Below are 18,189 nucleotides of genomic sequence, written 5' to 3' on the forward strand. Positions count from 1 at the left end.
CTTGGAGCTTCGGAATGCTTCAGCCCATCTGGAAAGCACACGTACAGTATCAACATATTGGTAGTCCATACTAAGTGGCAATTGAATGAAGTCCTCTACAGATATTCAGAAGGCCCAGAAGGAGGAGGTCTGAGATCTCTTGGGACAAAAATAGTTCATCTTGGGGATTATGGACCTGACAGGTCAGAAATTACTGGTAGACTGCGTTTGCAGTTTAATAAAAGTCTCCTTACAAATCTCTCTTCATAATTTGTGTCATCTTAAATGCATTATGGTGGGTGAAGGAATCCACAAACTAAAAAATAAAGTTTGCCAGGGAGTCAGCAAGAACCAAGCAGCCATCTTGGGTTTCTCATAGCCTCAAACGTTTGTTTAACTTACAGCTATTGCTTACCCATGCTAATTTCTCTAATTCAGGAACAGACTGTTGCCATCTTACAAGTCCATCAGGATGACAAAAGTCTGGCAGTGAGGGGCAGGTTTTGCAGAAGCAGAAGGGATTTCTTCCACATGTGCCATAATCTTTATAGACGTGTTGCTGTTGCCTTAGCATGAAGGTCAGCTGGGGCATTTTTCTGATACTCAGGCTTAATCCTTTTAGTGTGAGCCTTAGTTTTAATGACAGCAATTTCAGAAGGGAAGCAGTAATAGTAAGAAGATGGTTCACTTTTGCCATTTTTAATTGGGGTCCCAGAGGATGTCAAACCTTTTTTTTTTTTTTTTTTTAGATTTTATTTATTTATTTGTCAGAGAGAGAGCGAGCAAGCGAGCACAGGCAGGCCAAGTGGCCGCAGAGGCAGAGGGAGAAGCAGGCTCCCCGCTGAGCAAGGAGCCTGATGTGGGACTCGATCCCAGGACTCTGGGATCATGACCTAAGCCGAAGGCAGCTGCTTAACCAACTGAGCCACCCAGGTGTCCCGAGGATGTCAAACCTTTTAAGATAATCAGAATTACAAGTGATAATATTATACTAGGGCATGCTAGGTTTCTAGGAATTTCATATAATTTTTAGAACACAAATGCTTTATAAAGAAGGCTTACTGTTATTATTAATTTTTTTTGGTGAGTAAAAGCAATAGAAGTTTATTAAGTGAAGATAAAAAGCTCTCAAGAGTGAGGGGGTCCTGACAAGGTTACCCAGCTTACTTCTTGTTTGACAATATTTCTACGTAATTTCACGTATCAAATAAACCTAATTCGTTTAAGAGATCCCTTGAAATGTTCTAGGAGCCTTTGGAAAAATCCCAAAGTTTATTCCAGGTCAAAAAGAACATTTATAATTTGATTTTGAGAAGTTTGTGGTGGGGGAGAAATGAAGTTTTAAAGCCCTTGAGTAGTTAGATAGGATCACAGATCATTATGAAACTTAATACTTAATTAGCTATTAGCAACACTTAGCTCTTTTAATACTGAGAAGAATCAGTTTTCTTAAGTAATCAACAACCTGATAAAGATGGCAACCACAGGAAGTTATTTTGTTAAAATACAGTATCTTTGTTTTCTAGGCAGATCACTTAAAGGTAAAGAAACTTCTATACTCTATTATCAAAAGTACACTAAAAGTTAAAAAATAAAAAACAGAGAAAACGAAATTCTAATTTTATACCAGCTTACTTTTAACATTAAAACTTACTCATTCCAGTCTTAGCCCTGACCACATATAAAATACCTTTCCAAAGATTTATTTTTCACAAACTTTCTACAACTTTTTACCCCTCAAAAATGTATCTTCATTTCTCATACCTTATTTTACCAAAAACACACATTTTGCTTTCTTTGCATATGGAGAGGTTTCCCTTAATTCTGCTGGCTCTAATTATATATATTAATTAGAACTCTTAACTTTTAGGAACCTTAGTTCCTGGTAAAAATCTAGAAGAAATTATGAACTGTTAACACCAGCATTCTTTAGATTTGCAAGTTTATGAATACATTTCATAATTTCTAGAAGCATATGCCTTTTTCAATTTTCCAGTGCACTAGCACATCCAAATATCTTTTAGTTTCTAATAAGAAGCCACAAGTAGATAAACCTATGTTCAGTAATTAATATTTCAGTATTTTCTTATTTGTGCGTGACATAAATACTCAGCAGATTTCTGTTACTTTAACTCAGCAAAACTAAAATTTCAAGTTACCAGAGATTTGGGAAGCTGTTTTTAAGTACATATACAATAAAATATAATTGTTGCTAAAAACTTTATTAACTCTTATTCCACTTAATCTGTTTAAATCATTTGTTCTCAACAGTTGTTTATTTTACCCACGAAAACTTCATGAGACATTAGACAAAATCAGCCATCATTCTAAGTTATTTTTCTGCCAACAAATTAAGACAGAAGTACATGAATTTAGCTAGAAAATTCAGGTAGAATAAAAGTTGTTTATATACCTTATAGTCATTGTAGATAACTCTAAAGATATGCCTGTTTCCACTCAAGCAACAAACTGAAACTTGCTTTAATTTACCAAAAATTATTTCAGAGCATGTGAACTTGAAAAACTTCTGGGATAGTTTCTGTTACATTTCTGAGAATTTTGTGAAGCCTAAATTTATATAAGTGCCTTTTTTTTTTTTTAAGCCACAAACAGCGCTTTTCTACAAATTAATTTTGGCAGTCCCATATGGAGGTAGAAAATACTGCACATTTAAAACACATGTATGGGGGCGCCTGGGTGGCTCAGTGGGTTAAAGCCTCTGCCTTCGGCTCGGGTCATGATCCCAGGGTCCTGGGATCGAGCCCCACATCGGGCTCTCTGCTCGGCAGGGAGCCTGCTTCCCTCTCTCTCTCTGCCTTCCTCTCTGCCTGCTTGTGATCTCTGTCAAATAAATAAATAAAATCTTTAAAAAAATAAAAATAAAACACATGTATGAACACACATACCAACACAAATGGAAGTAAACAGAGACCTTTATATAGTTTATGGCTTTAAATTACTACCATGAAGTAGGTATAATAATACAAAACTCACTGTTTATGAAAAATAGTTGGCTCAAAATTGTTTTTCTGATAGATAGAATAAGTTCAGATTACCTGCTTAGGGGCCTAAAACCGTTTTCTAATACTTGTGGAGAAGAGACTTAAGAATTGTATTTGTTCTTAACAAGTCAAGTTCCAAATGACCCTTTTTTTCCCCTTTTGATAAGGATTACCTCCCTGAAGTTTACTTGTCAAAGAGATGGTCTAGATAAGAATTATGGAGAGGACTCAGGTAGGACATGTAGTACTTCAAAGGCACAGGGGAAAAAATGCAGGCTCCTCCTATGATTTTTGTTTTCTTAAAGCCAGAATTCATAATACTTACAAGGCTATTGAGATAAGTGGGAGGTTTTGGGTTTGGTAAAAAGTATTGATGGATTTTGAGTTGCTTCTTGGCCATGTCTCTGGTCCTATAAAGACTAGACTTATAAAACAAAAACAGCTGTTTTCAATTCCTCAAGGACTTGGGTTGCTGCCTAAATGATACCAAAGGGCTAATAACATCTATGCACCTATGTTAGAGTGTTTTTCTTTTCTGCTGGGTAACCGTAGGGGAGAAGGCCTAAAAAATTCCTATCAAGCTCTGAATAATATCTTCCAATTTGGGCAAATTTCTCACCATAAAGTTATTAAAGTCCTTTCAAATATCTTGTCAGGTTTCAACCTTGACAAAAGTTAGCTGTTTCTGGCAGTATTGATCAATACCATGGATCTACGAGGCATCTTCAAAGTATATGCAAAAGATGTTATCCTCACGAGATCTAGAGTTACTCCTAAACATAACCAAAACAACAGCAACAACAAAAAAACACAACAACAACTTACATAGCTCAGGTGAGCAGAAAGCCAAGCCTTAGGATATAAAACAAGACCAGCAGGCAAGAAAGAAATACTTTTCTCTGGGAGAGAAAGGATCAATAACCAATTGGTCTGGAACTGGAAAGAAAGGGATAATGTGAAATTTTATTTCCCTCTCTTCCCTGGGCTCCAGGAGTAATCCGCTTATAGAAATTTTCAGAATCCTCTCCTGGGTTTAAGAAATTCTTTGTGGCCCTTAGTTCTGCTTTTGAGTAAGATGTGAAAGTTAGGAGAAGAGAATGGCCCATAGCCTCAGGTGGTCTCATTTTATAAGCTAACTGTTTAATAGTCTCTTTAGAGTAGAAAGGCAATTCACACAGAGGGTTAGTAGAATGGATACTCAAATTAAGGATAAAGGGGAACAGTAGAAATTATGTCAGTCTTATGCCTCTGTCTGTTACAGTTTTTGTTTTAAATACCCTTTCTCTTTAATTTTTCATTAGTCTTTTGCATTGAATCTTCAATGAAACTATTTTGGAATTTTGAAGCTTTTAGAGGCTGCTTCATACTATAAGTGCATATCCCATTCTGTTTATTTAATTTGGAAATGCTTGATTTCAAGTGCATTTCTTACGTGTTTTATCTAATTGGAAATTTCCACATAATGGCCATTATATTTCCAGGTTTTCTTCAGTAAGATTTTGCCATTTTACTAGCTATCTGAAATTTCTAGGACTGTAGTGTGTTGTCACTCCCGATCAAATGGAGGCCCCCAAACGTGGGGTAATGGTAGCCTAGAAGCTGATAGTATGGGAGGTAAGAGGATTCACCCAAGGCAGAACAAAGGAGATAGACGTTTATTGAATACACTGCAAGGGAGCAGTGAATAGGACAGCAAAAAAACCCACAAAAAACAGTCTGCAATGAGGCAGTGGGTGGGGGCTGTTTTTAAAGGGGGAAGGTGAGGAGGTATGGGGACCTATGGAATTATCCCCTTTTTGGTAAGTGTGCCTGGTTGTGAATAGCCCATTGGTCATTCAGGGCTTATGGATATTTTGAAGTGGGTCACCTGTCTGTATTCAGCCAGGTACCCACTGTGGGCCCCTTTGCCTTGTTCTGCATTTCATTGCTCAAGGCTGTTATCTAAAAGTGACCTCTACATGTAATTCTTAGACATAAAATAAGCAGTTGTGCTGGAAGGTGGTGTGCTCAACTCTTTAGGATCCTATTTGTTTTAGCTAGACCTTTGGGTTTCTTGGAGCCAAACTAATACCTAAGAGGGGCGTGTGGTGAGGTTGGGAATTGTGGGATGTGTTACAATATACCTGTTGCACAGAAGTTTTCTTGCTGTTGGCAGGTAACCTAGTGTCATTCTAACACATTCCATGACCAGCTTACCCTATTACTTGAAGTGGCAGATGCTCTAATAGCCTTGACTGCTTGCCCTGTTTTTTGTAGCTTTTGGACTTCTGAGTTCCCTCAGAGGAAGTAGCCTTTATCTATATAAAACAAGACAGAAAAACATATGCTCCTTAATAGATCATCAGTGACCAAGAAATGTTAATTTGTCCTGGCCAAGAGAAGGCCCTGTATGTACCACCAGTTCCCATCAAACCTTGGACTGGGGAAGGGATAAATGAGCAAATGGCAAGGAATATGGAGTATGGACTAATTCCAAATAAAATGGAGAACCACAGCTGCCTCTAGCATTTCCCTACATGGAATCTGGGGAAGGATTCCAAACAAATAGAGAATTGCAGACTAAACTGTCAGCAGTTTCCAATGTGGAATCCAATGACAGAACTAAGATTGGGGTTTTCCACCTGGGAAATTGTATTCTGAAAGGCTAGGGGCTTAGCTCTGGGCAGCCCCGTCTGCCAGCTCAGTTGGGCTTCAGGGTGAACCGCCAGCTAAGCTGAGCTCTGGGCAGAGCTATCTGCCAGCTCCATCTGACCTGCCCTATAAAGGAAAGCCAGTTAGATCAGGAACTTGCAAAGAGAGCAGAGCTCAGAGCTGAGAGGAAAATGGTGAGAAAGATAGTAAATTCAATATGGTTCACAGTACCACACCCGCGTTTCTCATCCCTGAATGCCACGGGAAGTTTGCTTCAGATCTTGAAGTTGTCACAAAAAATTCAACTGAGTATATTTTAATTATTAGCTTTATTAATTGATTCGTGAATACAGCAGTATCTCACCTAGCATGTAGAGGGATCTTCCCCAAACTTTTTAACAAAGCGTATAAGGCCCAACTTGATGAGGTCCTGCTTCATTGACTTCACTCATGATCAAACCACACCATACATTTCTTTGGTTCTTTGGGAACCTCAGCTTGACTTCTATAACATCAAACATATGATATATGTATGATCACATTATTTTTACTCCTAACTGATGAGTAGCAAAGGGAATACTCTACACTTTACATTGGCGGTTCTTGTTATCACTGTAAACCTGTGGAAGGACAGGGTGTCAAAACACTTAAAAGTATTTGACTTACGGCCACGTGGGTATTTAGGACACTATTCCAGGAAATGGATATCAACACAATTAGTGATGGGGCCTTAAAATTCCCAACTGTACAAACATAGAAGAAATTCAAATTTGAAATACTTCAAAAAGTTCCTGTTTGCACAGTCTGTTTTTCAACTGGTTCCCTTTTCACCAGTGTTTGTGCAGCTCCTGAAACTGTTGAGAAATGGAGTGTCTGTGGCTAACTTGGCAAGCTTCAGCCCTCTCGATTTTCATCAAGCTACATAGAACCTTCCAGTTTCCTGTGAGCAAGCCTGTCTGTAAAAACTGCATGACTGAATTCATCTCCCTACAGAGTCTTAGTGGTTTCTTCTCATAGAAGCAAAGTTTGAAAATGAAAACAATCTATAAAATAAATCTCCTGTTAATGGAAATTCAGGCCAAGGTGTTCATAGTGTTTGTTGTGTACATGTTTTATATGCTTGTTATAGTTGATTTATGTGTTAATATAAATGCATTTATATTAACAAGCTGTTTCAGCTTTAATAACATAATAATAAAATAAAATGTCTTTTTTATGGCTTATGGTTGGCCAAGGCTGTTTCTAATGGATTTTTGCATAACACGACATGGAAAGACCTTAGTTATTAAACAGTGAAGTTGACTTTTAAACACAATGGTTTTCATTGAGTTGGCCGCTGTTGATTGACCTTGTACTAACTGCATAAGTTTTTTTTTAATTTGTGTAAGTTTTTATAGCTAGAGTAAAATAAAAATAAGTAATGTGGACTTGGACAACAAATACTGTTCTCTATATTCATATTTGTTTTATTACACAATAATTCATTTAACTGTACTACTCATGGAAAGAGAATATAAGAGTATATTGAGAACATGTTACACCAGAGTGATGACAAGAACTAGATGTTAAGGTTGAATGGCAGGAACCCCAGGATTACTTGTATACAGCTTTTCCTTTTATACTATGAAGCTGGCCAAATGGAGTGGTTCAGACTGTGTTTCAAATTCTACTACTCGTTGAGCTGCAGAGTGCTGAGTTCTTTGTCATACTTATCTTCTTTTTTTTTAAAGATTTTTTATTTATTTATTTGACAGACAGAGATCACAAGTAGGCAGAGAGGCAGGCAGAGAGAGAGGAGGAAGCAGGCTCCCTGCTGAGCAGAGAGCCCGATGCGGGGCTCGATCCCAGGACCCTGGGATCATGACCTGAGCCGAAGGCAGAGGCTTTAACCCACTGAGCCACCCAGGCGCCCCCATACTTACCTTCTTAACCACAATGTGTGTCCCTTTACTTTCCCCTGATTTTTAAGATTTCGTTTAAGAAAAGGATTAAAGAACACTTGAAAAATTGTGCTTTAAGTAACGTGATAAAAATGAGATTTTTACTCCATTGTTTCTAGTATGTTTGTCATAAACCAAGCACTGATTTTACTTTGGTTGGTTGTCAAATGTTTGTGTTGGGGAGAGGAAGGGAGTGGTTATGAAATAATATGATCACATGAAACTATGGTACTTTATATTATTTTTAACCATAAATAAATTTTGTTGGCGGGGACACTTATTTTTCAGGTTGAAGCACTCAATAAGTTAAAAACTTTAAATAGCTTAATCAAACTGAATGCAATGAAGCTAAACAGAGCCAAAGGGAAGGAGGCCATGCATACTTGTTTAAAACAGAATGCTTACCGGGAAGCCCTTTCTGACCTGCAGTCGCCTCTGAATCCATGTGTTATCCTCTCAGAACTCTAGTAAGTGACCATCTTTGCTGTGCTCAGTGAATTTTCCATGAAAATAGCAGTGCAGAAAGGATTTCTGAGTGACTTGCAGGAGCAGTAGGCCTAGCTGTTAGCCTCCATAAGTACAATATATTTAAAGAAGGAAAATCTTAAATTTCTCAAAGGTTATTCTTGTATGCATTAGGATGTATACCTATTAGCTAAATTTACCTGTGGGGTTCATAAAACTTACTGCATGTTACTTTCCTTTCAATTGTATGTGACTAAATTTGTTTTCTATATTACTGGTTTCTAAGAGTTAAAAATCCTGTGTATGCAAAATGTTGGCAACCATCATAGATTTTTTACTAATTTGTTTTCCTATTTCAAAATGAGATCTTAAATTAATTTGAAAGATTTTCTTGCTTTTTTATTCCCTTCAAAAGTACTAATAGAAAGATAATGATAAATACTCTCATATGTCAGTATTCAAAATTGATCTCTTTAAGAAGTCAAGAACTCATAATATTCCTAATTTTAATCCAATGATATGATCTGGTTTTTATTGACTATATATAATAACATAAGGAAGAATAAAGAAAGAAAAGGAGGAATTTTAAATGTAGGTAGTGAGAAGGATGAATCCGGGTTTTCAGTCTAGCCCATCTGGCATCACTACATGCCAGTGAAAACTGTCATCCTAGTTACTTTTTTACCAGGAGGATATGTTCTAGTTATGACTTCTGCAGAGCTCAGTGAAACAGGTGAGGGTTTTCCCCACATCTAATATACAGTCTTGCCATTTCTTTAAGTTGAGGTGGGCTAATTTTCCCCTTGTTTGATTTCAGTGTTGAAAAGTGTAAATACATGGATTCCAAAATGAAGCCTTTGTGGCTCGTTTACAACAACAAAGTGTTTGGTGAAGATTCAGTTGGAGTGATTTTTAAAAATGGTGATGGTATGTACTGAGGTTTTTACGGTACCAAATTCCTTAGTATTTTTCATTTGTTGTCAGTTTGCTTTATCTGAAAGGTGATGTGTAAATGTGTAACAGATGCGATCAGTGGTCATAAGGTTGAATTTTGCATGTCTTAAATCCCTTTTTTTTCCTCTTAGAAAATAATGTTTACAGCTTACTTATATACATTGTTCTAATAAATCTTTTTTTACCCCCTACAAAATATGGTAAAAAGCTTGTGAAGTACAAGAGAGTATTTTCAGTGGTATATTCATATATTCTGTTTCAGTGGTAACAATTTTGATATTGCTGCCATAGTTTTGTATTTTAATTAAAATATTTTACTGACAAGTATTTTCAAAAGGAATGCCTCTGAGGTGATTACACCAATCAGAAGGCAGTTATGGCAACCACCACTTGTTATTGTGTGATTATAGACAAGTCACATAAAATTCACTGAGCTTCAGGTTCTTCATGTCCAAAAGGATTATAGTATTGTATGTTGGGTTTATTAAAAGGAATTAAAGGAACATAAGTAAATGTGTTTATGTCTATTTTAAAATGAACTTGTAGTGTTTTGCTAGACATCTAACCCCACTTGATCATGTGAATGTCATTGTGTAGAAATCAGTACTTTCACAGCCCTCTGTTAGCTGAAAATTATCCTTAGATACAATAAATAAAATTGACTATGAGAGTTCTGTAACCCATTATATAATCACTTCAGTGATTTTTAAGAACTTTCTGTGTATTTTTAAATACAACCAGGAAAGAAAAAAATTAGCAGTGTGAATTGTATGGATGCTGTACACAGCATGACTGTGTTATATGGTATTACAGTAGCCATACAATTAGTATAATAGCTTACAATGAAAATTGTACAATTTTCATGAAAGTGAAACAGTGAGAATTTCCTTAAGTAATCTCTACACCCAACATGGGACTTGAACTCATGACCCTGAGATCAAGAGTCACATGTTCTACTGACTGAGGCAGCCAGCTGCCCCAATTAAAAATATTGTTCAGGGGCGCCTGGGTGGCTCAGTGGGTTAAGCCTCTGCCTTCGGCTCAGGTCATGATCCCAGGGTCCTGGGATCGAGCCCCACATCAGGCTCTCTGCCCGGCAGGGAGTCTGCTTCCTCCTCTCTCTCTGCCTGCCTTTCTGCCTAATTGTGATCTCTGTCTGTCAAATAAATAAATAAAATCTTAAAAAAAATAAAATAAAATAAAAATATTGTTCAATTTAATTTAGTTACTAGTGTTATGGGCACATACTAACCAATAAACCTAATATATATTTTTAGATTTTATTTATTTATTAGAGAGAGAGAGTGCATGAGAGCAGAGTGAGGGGCAGAAGAAGCAGCCGACTCCCCGTTGAGTAGGGAGCCCAGTGTGGGGCTGGATCCCAGGACCCTGGGATCATGACCTGAGCTGAAGGCAGCCACTTAACTGAGCACACAGGTGCCCCAAACTTAACATTTAACAAAATAAATATGGTCAGCATTAAAATTTTGGGAAAGTATTAGCACAATATTTGTCAATGGTTTTAGTTACGTCTGGCTGAATTAGCTAATCTTGAATTAATGTTATGAGACAAAAATTGAGAAGTATTTATAATAAAGCAGGATTTTTACCCCCCCCCCTTAGATTTACGACAAGATATGTTGACACTCCAGATGCTGCGCTTGATGGATTTACTTTGGAAAGAAGCTGGTTTGGATCTTCGGTGAGATTTCTAGTGACTTTATTTTTGTCTCATGTTGTATTCCTCCCAGCAGAATTTTTAAAACTTCCTTTTTATTCCTTCTCTCCTGCTATTATTAATTGTTGTTCATGGTTATATTTATATAGCATTTTACAGTTTATAGTGTACTGTCAAATACATTGTCTTATTGAAGCCTCATCAGATGTAAAACTATATATGTACAGAGATTCCAGAAAGAAAGAGGCTTGAACTTCCAGTAAACCCTGGACAGACAGCAGGAGTCATGCTCTATCTAACCTATGGTTTTAAAGGTGCTCTCATGAAGGATGCACTGGCCGGTGGTCCTGGGAATGACAAAGCCAGAGAAGGGCCTGCCTGTCTTCTTAGCCTGGTAACATTGATTCCACTACCTTTAGGAAAGGGAAGTGTTTAGGGGTTCTTTTAGGGTTTTCAGCTTGTCACCATTATTAGGGGTAGACAGCAGAACAGATTTATGGCAACAGAAAAAAGAAAACATAATGGATTTTATTTATTTATTTGACAGAGAGAGAAATCACAAGTAGGCAGAGAGGCAGGCAGAGGGAGGGGGAAGCAGGCTCCCTGCTGAGCAGAGAGCCCCATGTGAGGCTTGATCCCAGGACCCTGAGATCATGACCTGAGCCGAAGGCAGAGGCTTAACCCACTGAGCCATGCAGGTGTCCAACATAATGGATTTTAAAACTTTAATCATTACCAAATCTTCTAAGGTGAGGAGCAAATGAAGATAATTACAAAAAGAAATGTTGATTGCATTTGTATAACAATATAGGTTTGAATCTTATAAACCTAAAAAATTAAATGTCAAGCCTTACACTGGGCATAATATTAATAATGAACAGGGTAGAAGTCTGTAATAATCCTAAATATTTTAAAAGCTTATAGAAAGAGATACGGAGAAAAGATGTGAAAAGGCTGTTCATACAGGATATAAAATAAATACACTAAAAATTATGTGAGCACAGTCAATTCCAGCATAGATGTACAAATTACAAGAAGAGTTGGATACCACTGATTTCCTAGCAAAGATTTTGTTAAATGATAAACTTGTCTAAGAGACCATTGAGGCAACAGAAACACAAATATTTTCATATACCTTTGTAAATTAATATAAACCTCCCTGTATCAAGTTTTTTTTTTATATCCTCTATCCAGTATTTCCAGAATTTACTTTAAAATTAGAAATGTGGGGGCACCTGTGTGGCTCAGTGGGTTAAGCCTCTGCCTTTGGCTCAGGTCATGATCTCAGGGTCCTGGGATTGAGCCCCACATTGGGCTCTCTGCTCTGCAGGGAGCCTGCTTCTCCCTCTCTCTCTGCCTGCCTCTCTACCTACTTGTGATCTCTCTCTCTGGGCAAATAAATAAATAAAATCTTAAAAAAAAAAAATTAGAAATGTGGAGGGGTGCCTAGGTGGTTCACTTGATTAAGCCTTTGCGTCTTGATTTCAGCTCAGCCTTAGAATGGTGAGTTCAAACCCTGCATTGGGCTCCATGCTGGGTGCGGAGCCTATTAAAAAAAAAATTAAAAATGTGGACAGAAATTTATGCACAAGGATATTCATCCTTGCTTTATTTACAAAAAAAAGAAAATTAGACCACTGTGGTTAAGTGTCTGACTTTTGGTTTCGGCGCAGGTCATGATCTCAGGGACTTGGGATCGAGCCCTACATCAGGCTCCCCACTCCGCAGGGAGTCTGCTTGTCCCCTCCTTCCTCTGCCCCTCCCCCTGCCCTTCCACCATATCTCTCTCTCCCTTTCTCTCTCTCTCTCTCAAATAAAGAAAGCTTAAAAAAAATAACTAATGTACTCATATGACCAAGTATTTCAGGTATTTTACATTATTGTTCATAGAGAATTGCTTAACAATTTGGAGAAAATGCTTATCTTCAAATGTCAAGTAAAAAAAAGTGAGGTGCAGAAGTGTTTTCATAGAATTATTTCAGTTGTATTAAGAGCTCACTGAAAAGTGACATGCTAAAATATTGACAAACTGGGGTGCCTGGGTGGCTCAGTGGGTTAAGCCTCTGCCTTCCGCTCAGGTCATGATCCCAGGATCTTGGGATCGAGTCCCTAATCGGGCTCTCTACTCAGCAGTGAGCCTGCTTCCTTCCCCCTCTCTCTCTGCCTGCCTCTCTGCCTACTTGTGATCTCCCTCTCTCTCTGTCAAGTAAATAAATAAAATCTTCCAAAAAAATTTTGGGATAATAAATTTAAAAAATATATATTGACAAACTAAAATGGTAATAGACATTATTTCTGGGTGATGTAATTAAAGACAATTTGACCCTTCATGTACCTATTTCTTTTCTTTTTTTCTTTCCTTTTTTTCTCAACATTTTATTTTTTTATTTTTTATTTTAAAGATTTTATTTATTTATTTATTTGACAGAGATCACAATTAGGCAGAGAGAGAGGGAGAAGCAGACTCCCCGCCGAGTAGAGAGCCCCACGTGGGGCTTGATTCCAGGATCCTGAGATCATGACCGGAGCCGAAGGCAGAGGCTTAACCCACTGAGCCACCAAGCACCCCATTAACATTTTAAAGTAATTCCTACACCCAGTGTGGGGCTTGAACTCAACCCAGAGATCAATAGTGGCACCTCTACTGACTGAGCTAGCCAGGCACTCTTCATGTACCTGTTTCTGTAGTTTTCTTCAGTGGGCTTGTACTCTTTTTTTTTTTTTTTTAAATCAAGGATTAAAAAACAGCATGTTTCGTGATAGTAATACAGGTCCGTACAGTTTTAAACTTTTTTCTATGCTAGTTGATGGTTTTACCTTTTTCTCTTTTACTTAATTCTTTTATTTTTCTAAATTGTGGACTATTTCATACATGGAAGTACAGAAAATAACTTACTATTTTTATGTTTTTACATTGGGACTTAATAAATATATCTTTAGCAATTACATGAGAGTTATTAACATGTTTCCTACTGTTTTTAAAACAGGAATTAAACATGCAGATAAAGTTAATGCATTCTCATCCCATTCTGCCTTCTCACGTTTCAGAATTAACCACTATTTTAAAGCTGTAATATGTATATTTTTAGGCTTTAACTATATGTTTGATATCTATTATATGTTTTGAACTTTAAATAAATGCTATTATATCACATGCAACTTTTACTTTTTGTCTTCACAACATTTTGGGGGATTTATTAAGATTAATATGTGAAGTTCTAATTTCTTACCTTCACTTCTTTACTAATACTTTGAATAAATATAAAGATGTATCCATTCTTCTGTTACTAGCTATTTACATTGATTGTTTTTTCAACAATAACAAAAGCTTGAGTTTGAACAATTCTCAACAGCTCACTCTTCACATATGGAAGAGATGTTTAGTTTATATAGCTGGAAGTGGAATTGCTCCATCATAAGGCATGTGTATTTTCACATTGACCACCATTGTCCAAATGGTTGTACCAGTGTTACACTTTCACCCAGAAATATCTCCTTGCCAATCAGACTTGTTGATTTTTTGCAAATCTAGTGGATATAACATGGTATCTCATAGAATTTAAATTTGCATTTTTTTTATAAATAGCTTGGTTCTTTGTGTTTTCAGTGTTGAAAAGTACTGTGTTTTTCTCTCTGCTATAAATTACCTAGATTCCTTTAAGGTTTATACTTTTTGTTAACTTTTAAAAATTGTTTTCTCTGTGCAGTTATCTTTAAAGATACTCTTCTAGGGGGTGCCTGGGTGGCTCCGTCAGTTAAGCATCTGTCTTTGACTCAGGTCATGATCCCGGAGTCCTGGGATTGAGCCCCACATAGGACTCCCTGCTCAACAGAGAACCTGCTTCTTCCTGTGCCGCTCACCCTGTTCGTGCTCTCTCTCATGCTCTCTCTCTCTCAAATAAATAAATAAAATCTTTTAAAAGAAAGATACTCTTCTATATTTTATTTTGTAGTGTGCTTTTCCCTCTTCCGTCCCTGCAAAGGTTTGGTTCTGGTGTTGTTTTTTTCCGAGTCCAGGTCTTTTTGACTATGATTTTTCTTAATGGTTATTGGACTCAACAGATTTTTTTCCCTCTTGACTTAATTTAGAGGCTAAAAATTGTCCAGTTCATCAGTGTTTTCAAGTTTATCATCATACATCTTTTATAACAGCCTCTTTTAATTTTAAAACCTCTTCTGTGTTTAATTTTTCTCCTTTTTTGCATGTATAAAATTATTTTATGTGCACTCTCTTTTTTTTTGTTATTCTAGAGGTGTGCTTCTTAGTATTTTAAAAGAAGGAGCTTGTAATTTTGTTGATCTTTTTTCTGTTTTATCATTGATTACCTCTTTATGATTTCCCTTTAGTTGTGTTTGTTCTGTACTGACTTTTTGACAATCAAGTTGACTCAAGCATTTGACTCTTGATTTTGGCTCAGGTCATGATCTCATGTTGTGAGATTGAGTCCTGCGTTGGTCACCATGCTGGGCATGGAGCCTGCTTAAGATTCTCTCTGTCCCTCTCACTGTTCCCTCCCATCCCCACTCATGCTCTCTCAAAATAAAAATAAAAATAAAAATAATTAAATCCTCTGATTGCCTTATGGGGTCTTGCTGCTTTTAAAAAAAAATTTTCATTTAAATGCAGTTAGCCAACATATAGTACATCATTAGTTTCAGATGTAGTGTTCAAAAATTTATCAGTTGGGTATTGTCTTGCTGCGTTTAAAAATTTTTATCCGTATATTTTGCCATTTTAATTTTAATATGTCTCAGCGTGGGTCTGGTTTTATTGATTTTGTTGGGGGTTCTCTGTGACTCCTGGATTTGGATATGTTTCCTTCTTCAAATTAGGGAAGTTTTCAGATATTATCTCTTCAGATAAATACTCTGCCCCCCTTTCTCTCTCTTCTTCTGGGAATCCTGTAATGTGACTGTTACTACAGTTGATGGAGTCACTGAGTTCCTTAAGTCTATTCTCATTTTGCATAATTCTTTTTTCTCTCTTTTATTCATCTTGATTTCTTTCCATTATTCTTTCTCCTAGATCGTTAATTCCTTCCTTTGCTCTTCCAGCCTGCTGTTACTGCATCAAGCATGTTTCTAATCTTGTTTATTGCACTCTTCATCTCTGGTTATTTTTTTAATCTCTGTATTAAGGGTCTTTGAGTCTTTCTTCCAAGTCCAGGGGGTGTCTTTGTCATCAGTACTTTAAATTTTCTATCAGGCATGTTACTTATTTCTGTTTCACTTAGATCTGTAATCCTGGCCTTGTTGTGTTCTTTCATTTGGCACATATTCCTCTTTCTTATTTTGTCGAAGTTGCTGTGCCTGCTTCTATTTGTTAGGAAAGCTGGCTACATCGCCTGTTCTTGAGGGTAATGGTCTTAAGAAGAGGTCCCGTAGTGCCCTGAAGTGTAGTGTCCCCTGTTCTACACGGCCTGGCACTTCCAGGAGTGTCTCCAACGTGTGCTGCATGTGCTGTGCTATTGTGCCCTGGCTCTTTTTCTTTTCTTTTCTTTTCTTTTTTTTTTTAAGATTTTATTTTATTTATTTGACAGAGAGATCACAAGTAGGCCGAGAGGCAGGCAGGGAGAGAGGAGGAAGCAGGCTCCCTGCTGAGCAGAGAGCCTGATTCGGGACTCCATCCCAGGACCCTGAGATCATGACCTGAGCCGAAGGCAGAGGCTTAACCCACTGGCTTTCTTATCATCAAGGCTAGTCATCTGCAGAAGCTCTCTTTGCCTTTTGTGGGCAGCGTTTGGTTCCTGGCCTGAATGTGATTTTAACTAGAGCTCTGGAACCAATGCCCTGCATAACTCCTGAGTGGGGAGATGTTGTTCTAGAAGGGGCTTGGGGCATTCTTCTGACAGAGGGGTCCTGCTGTGCTGGGCTTAAGGCAAGAAGGACTGGGAAAGGCAGGTCCGCCAGAGCACAGAGAGATGAGACTTGGTGTAAGCAAGTTAGGTAGTGGGTGTTGGCTTTGTGCTCATTCCAGCAGGAGGCTCTACTTATGCTGAGGTGCAGGGTGCCTGCCAGTTTCTTTGTTTCTGGAGGGGCCTGTCCTTGATGCCTGCTTCTCTGGGATGCTTCAAGATGAACAAATAACCTCCCTATTGTGTACCCCATGCACTCTTCAGATAGCTATTTCTAGGCTCTATGTTGCAGGCTGTTTGCCCTGCCTTCTCTCCAGGAACAGCCCCAATGCTGACCTTTAGAACTTTAGGCTTTATGCCCTGCTGGTTTTAAGATCTCACAAAATTTGGGCTCTCTTGTTTTCCAAGCTAATTGCTACAGGGATTGGTTTTCCTTGTGCACTCCCCTGTGTGGTACTCTGTCACCATTCTCCATGACCATGGCTCCCTCCCCACCACAGTGGCCACAGTCCATTTCTCTCCCACATGATGTCTCTGTACTTCCTACCTTCTTCAATGTGGCCTCTTCTCTACCTTTGGTTGTAGAGTTAGTTCTTCCAGTTTTCAGGTCTATTTCTGGAGTATTTAGAATGATTTGATAGTTATCTAGTTGTATTCATAGGACGAGGTGAGCCTAGGGTCCTCCTGCTCTGCTACCATCTTTCCGGTGGCTCAGCTCCTGATTTAGTTTAAATTACTGTAACTTCCAAGTACATTGGATTTTTTTGTTGCTGTTGTTTCTGGTTTTTGATTTTATTTCTTTATTGTCAGAATTATGTGGTCAGTATAAATAAGTATCATATTTCTTAAGAATTTCTTTATGCTTTAATAAAAATGTCCAATTTTCAAAACATCCCATTTGTGAGTGAAAAGGTTCCATATGCTATAATTATTAGCCGTAAGGTTATAAATCAGTCTATTTTATCAAGTTTGTTAACTGTGTCCAAATCTATACTTTAATCAAATTTTTACTTAATTTTCACTTGGAAGATTATAATTGGTATATTATAATTGGTGTATTATAATTGGTATATTATGATTGGTATTTGTCAGTTTCTGCTTGCAGTTTTGTTAGTTTTCTCATTGTGGTTTTAATTTGTATTTCCCTAATAACAAAGGATGTTGGCCAGCTTTTAATGTGCTTAATGGCCATTTGTATATTCTCTTTGGAGACATAGCTATTTAAGTCCTTTGCTCATTTTTTCCCCCCCTGGTAATCTCTACCCCCAAACAAGGGGCCCAAACTCATGAGCCCTAAATCAACAAGAGTCAGATGTTCTTCCTACTGAATCAGCCAGACACCCCTTCGTATATTTTAGATCCTAAACCCTATTAAATAAATTATTTGCAAATGTTTTCTTGCATTCTATGGATTGTCTCTATACTTTCTTGATAGTGTCCTTTGATGCACAAAGTTTTTAATTTTGATGAAATCCAATTTATTTCTTCTTCTTCTTTTTTTTTTTTAAGATTTTATTTATTTATTTGACAGACAGAGATCACAAGTAGGCAGAGAGGCAGGCAGCAAGAGAGAGGAGGAAAGCAAGCTCCCTGTGGAGCAGAGAGCCCGACGGGGGCTCAATCCCAGGACTCTGGGATCATGACCTGAGCCGAAGGCAGAGGCTTTAACCCACTGAGCCACCCAG

General features: G+C 37.6%; 1 protein-coding gene across 1 annotated transcript in view; it reads left to right on the plus strand.

The window, feature by feature from the left end:
- PIK3CB (phosphatidylinositol-4,5-bisphosphate 3-kinase catalytic subunit beta) overlaps window positions 1–18,189 on the plus strand; it is a 198,878-nt gene that overhangs the window by 163,778 nt on the left and 16,911 nt on the right. Inside the window, exons 16-18 of the mRNA XM_032869583.1 lie at window positions 7,841–8,019; window positions 8,835–8,944; window positions 10,595–10,673. Of these exons, the coding sequence (XP_032725474.1) occupies window positions 7,841–8,019; window positions 8,835–8,944; window positions 10,595–10,673 (368 nt within the window). The remainder of the gene's footprint in view (window positions 1–7,840; window positions 8,020–8,834; window positions 8,945–10,594; window positions 10,674–18,189) is intronic.

Source organism: Lontra canadensis, unplaced genomic scaffold, assembly GCF_010015895.1.
Source record: "Lontra canadensis isolate GAN:19392208 unplaced genomic scaffold, GSC_riverotter_1.0 scaffold38, whole genome shotgun sequence".
NCBI lineage: Eukaryota > Metazoa > Chordata > Mammalia > Carnivora > Mustelidae > Lontra > Lontra canadensis.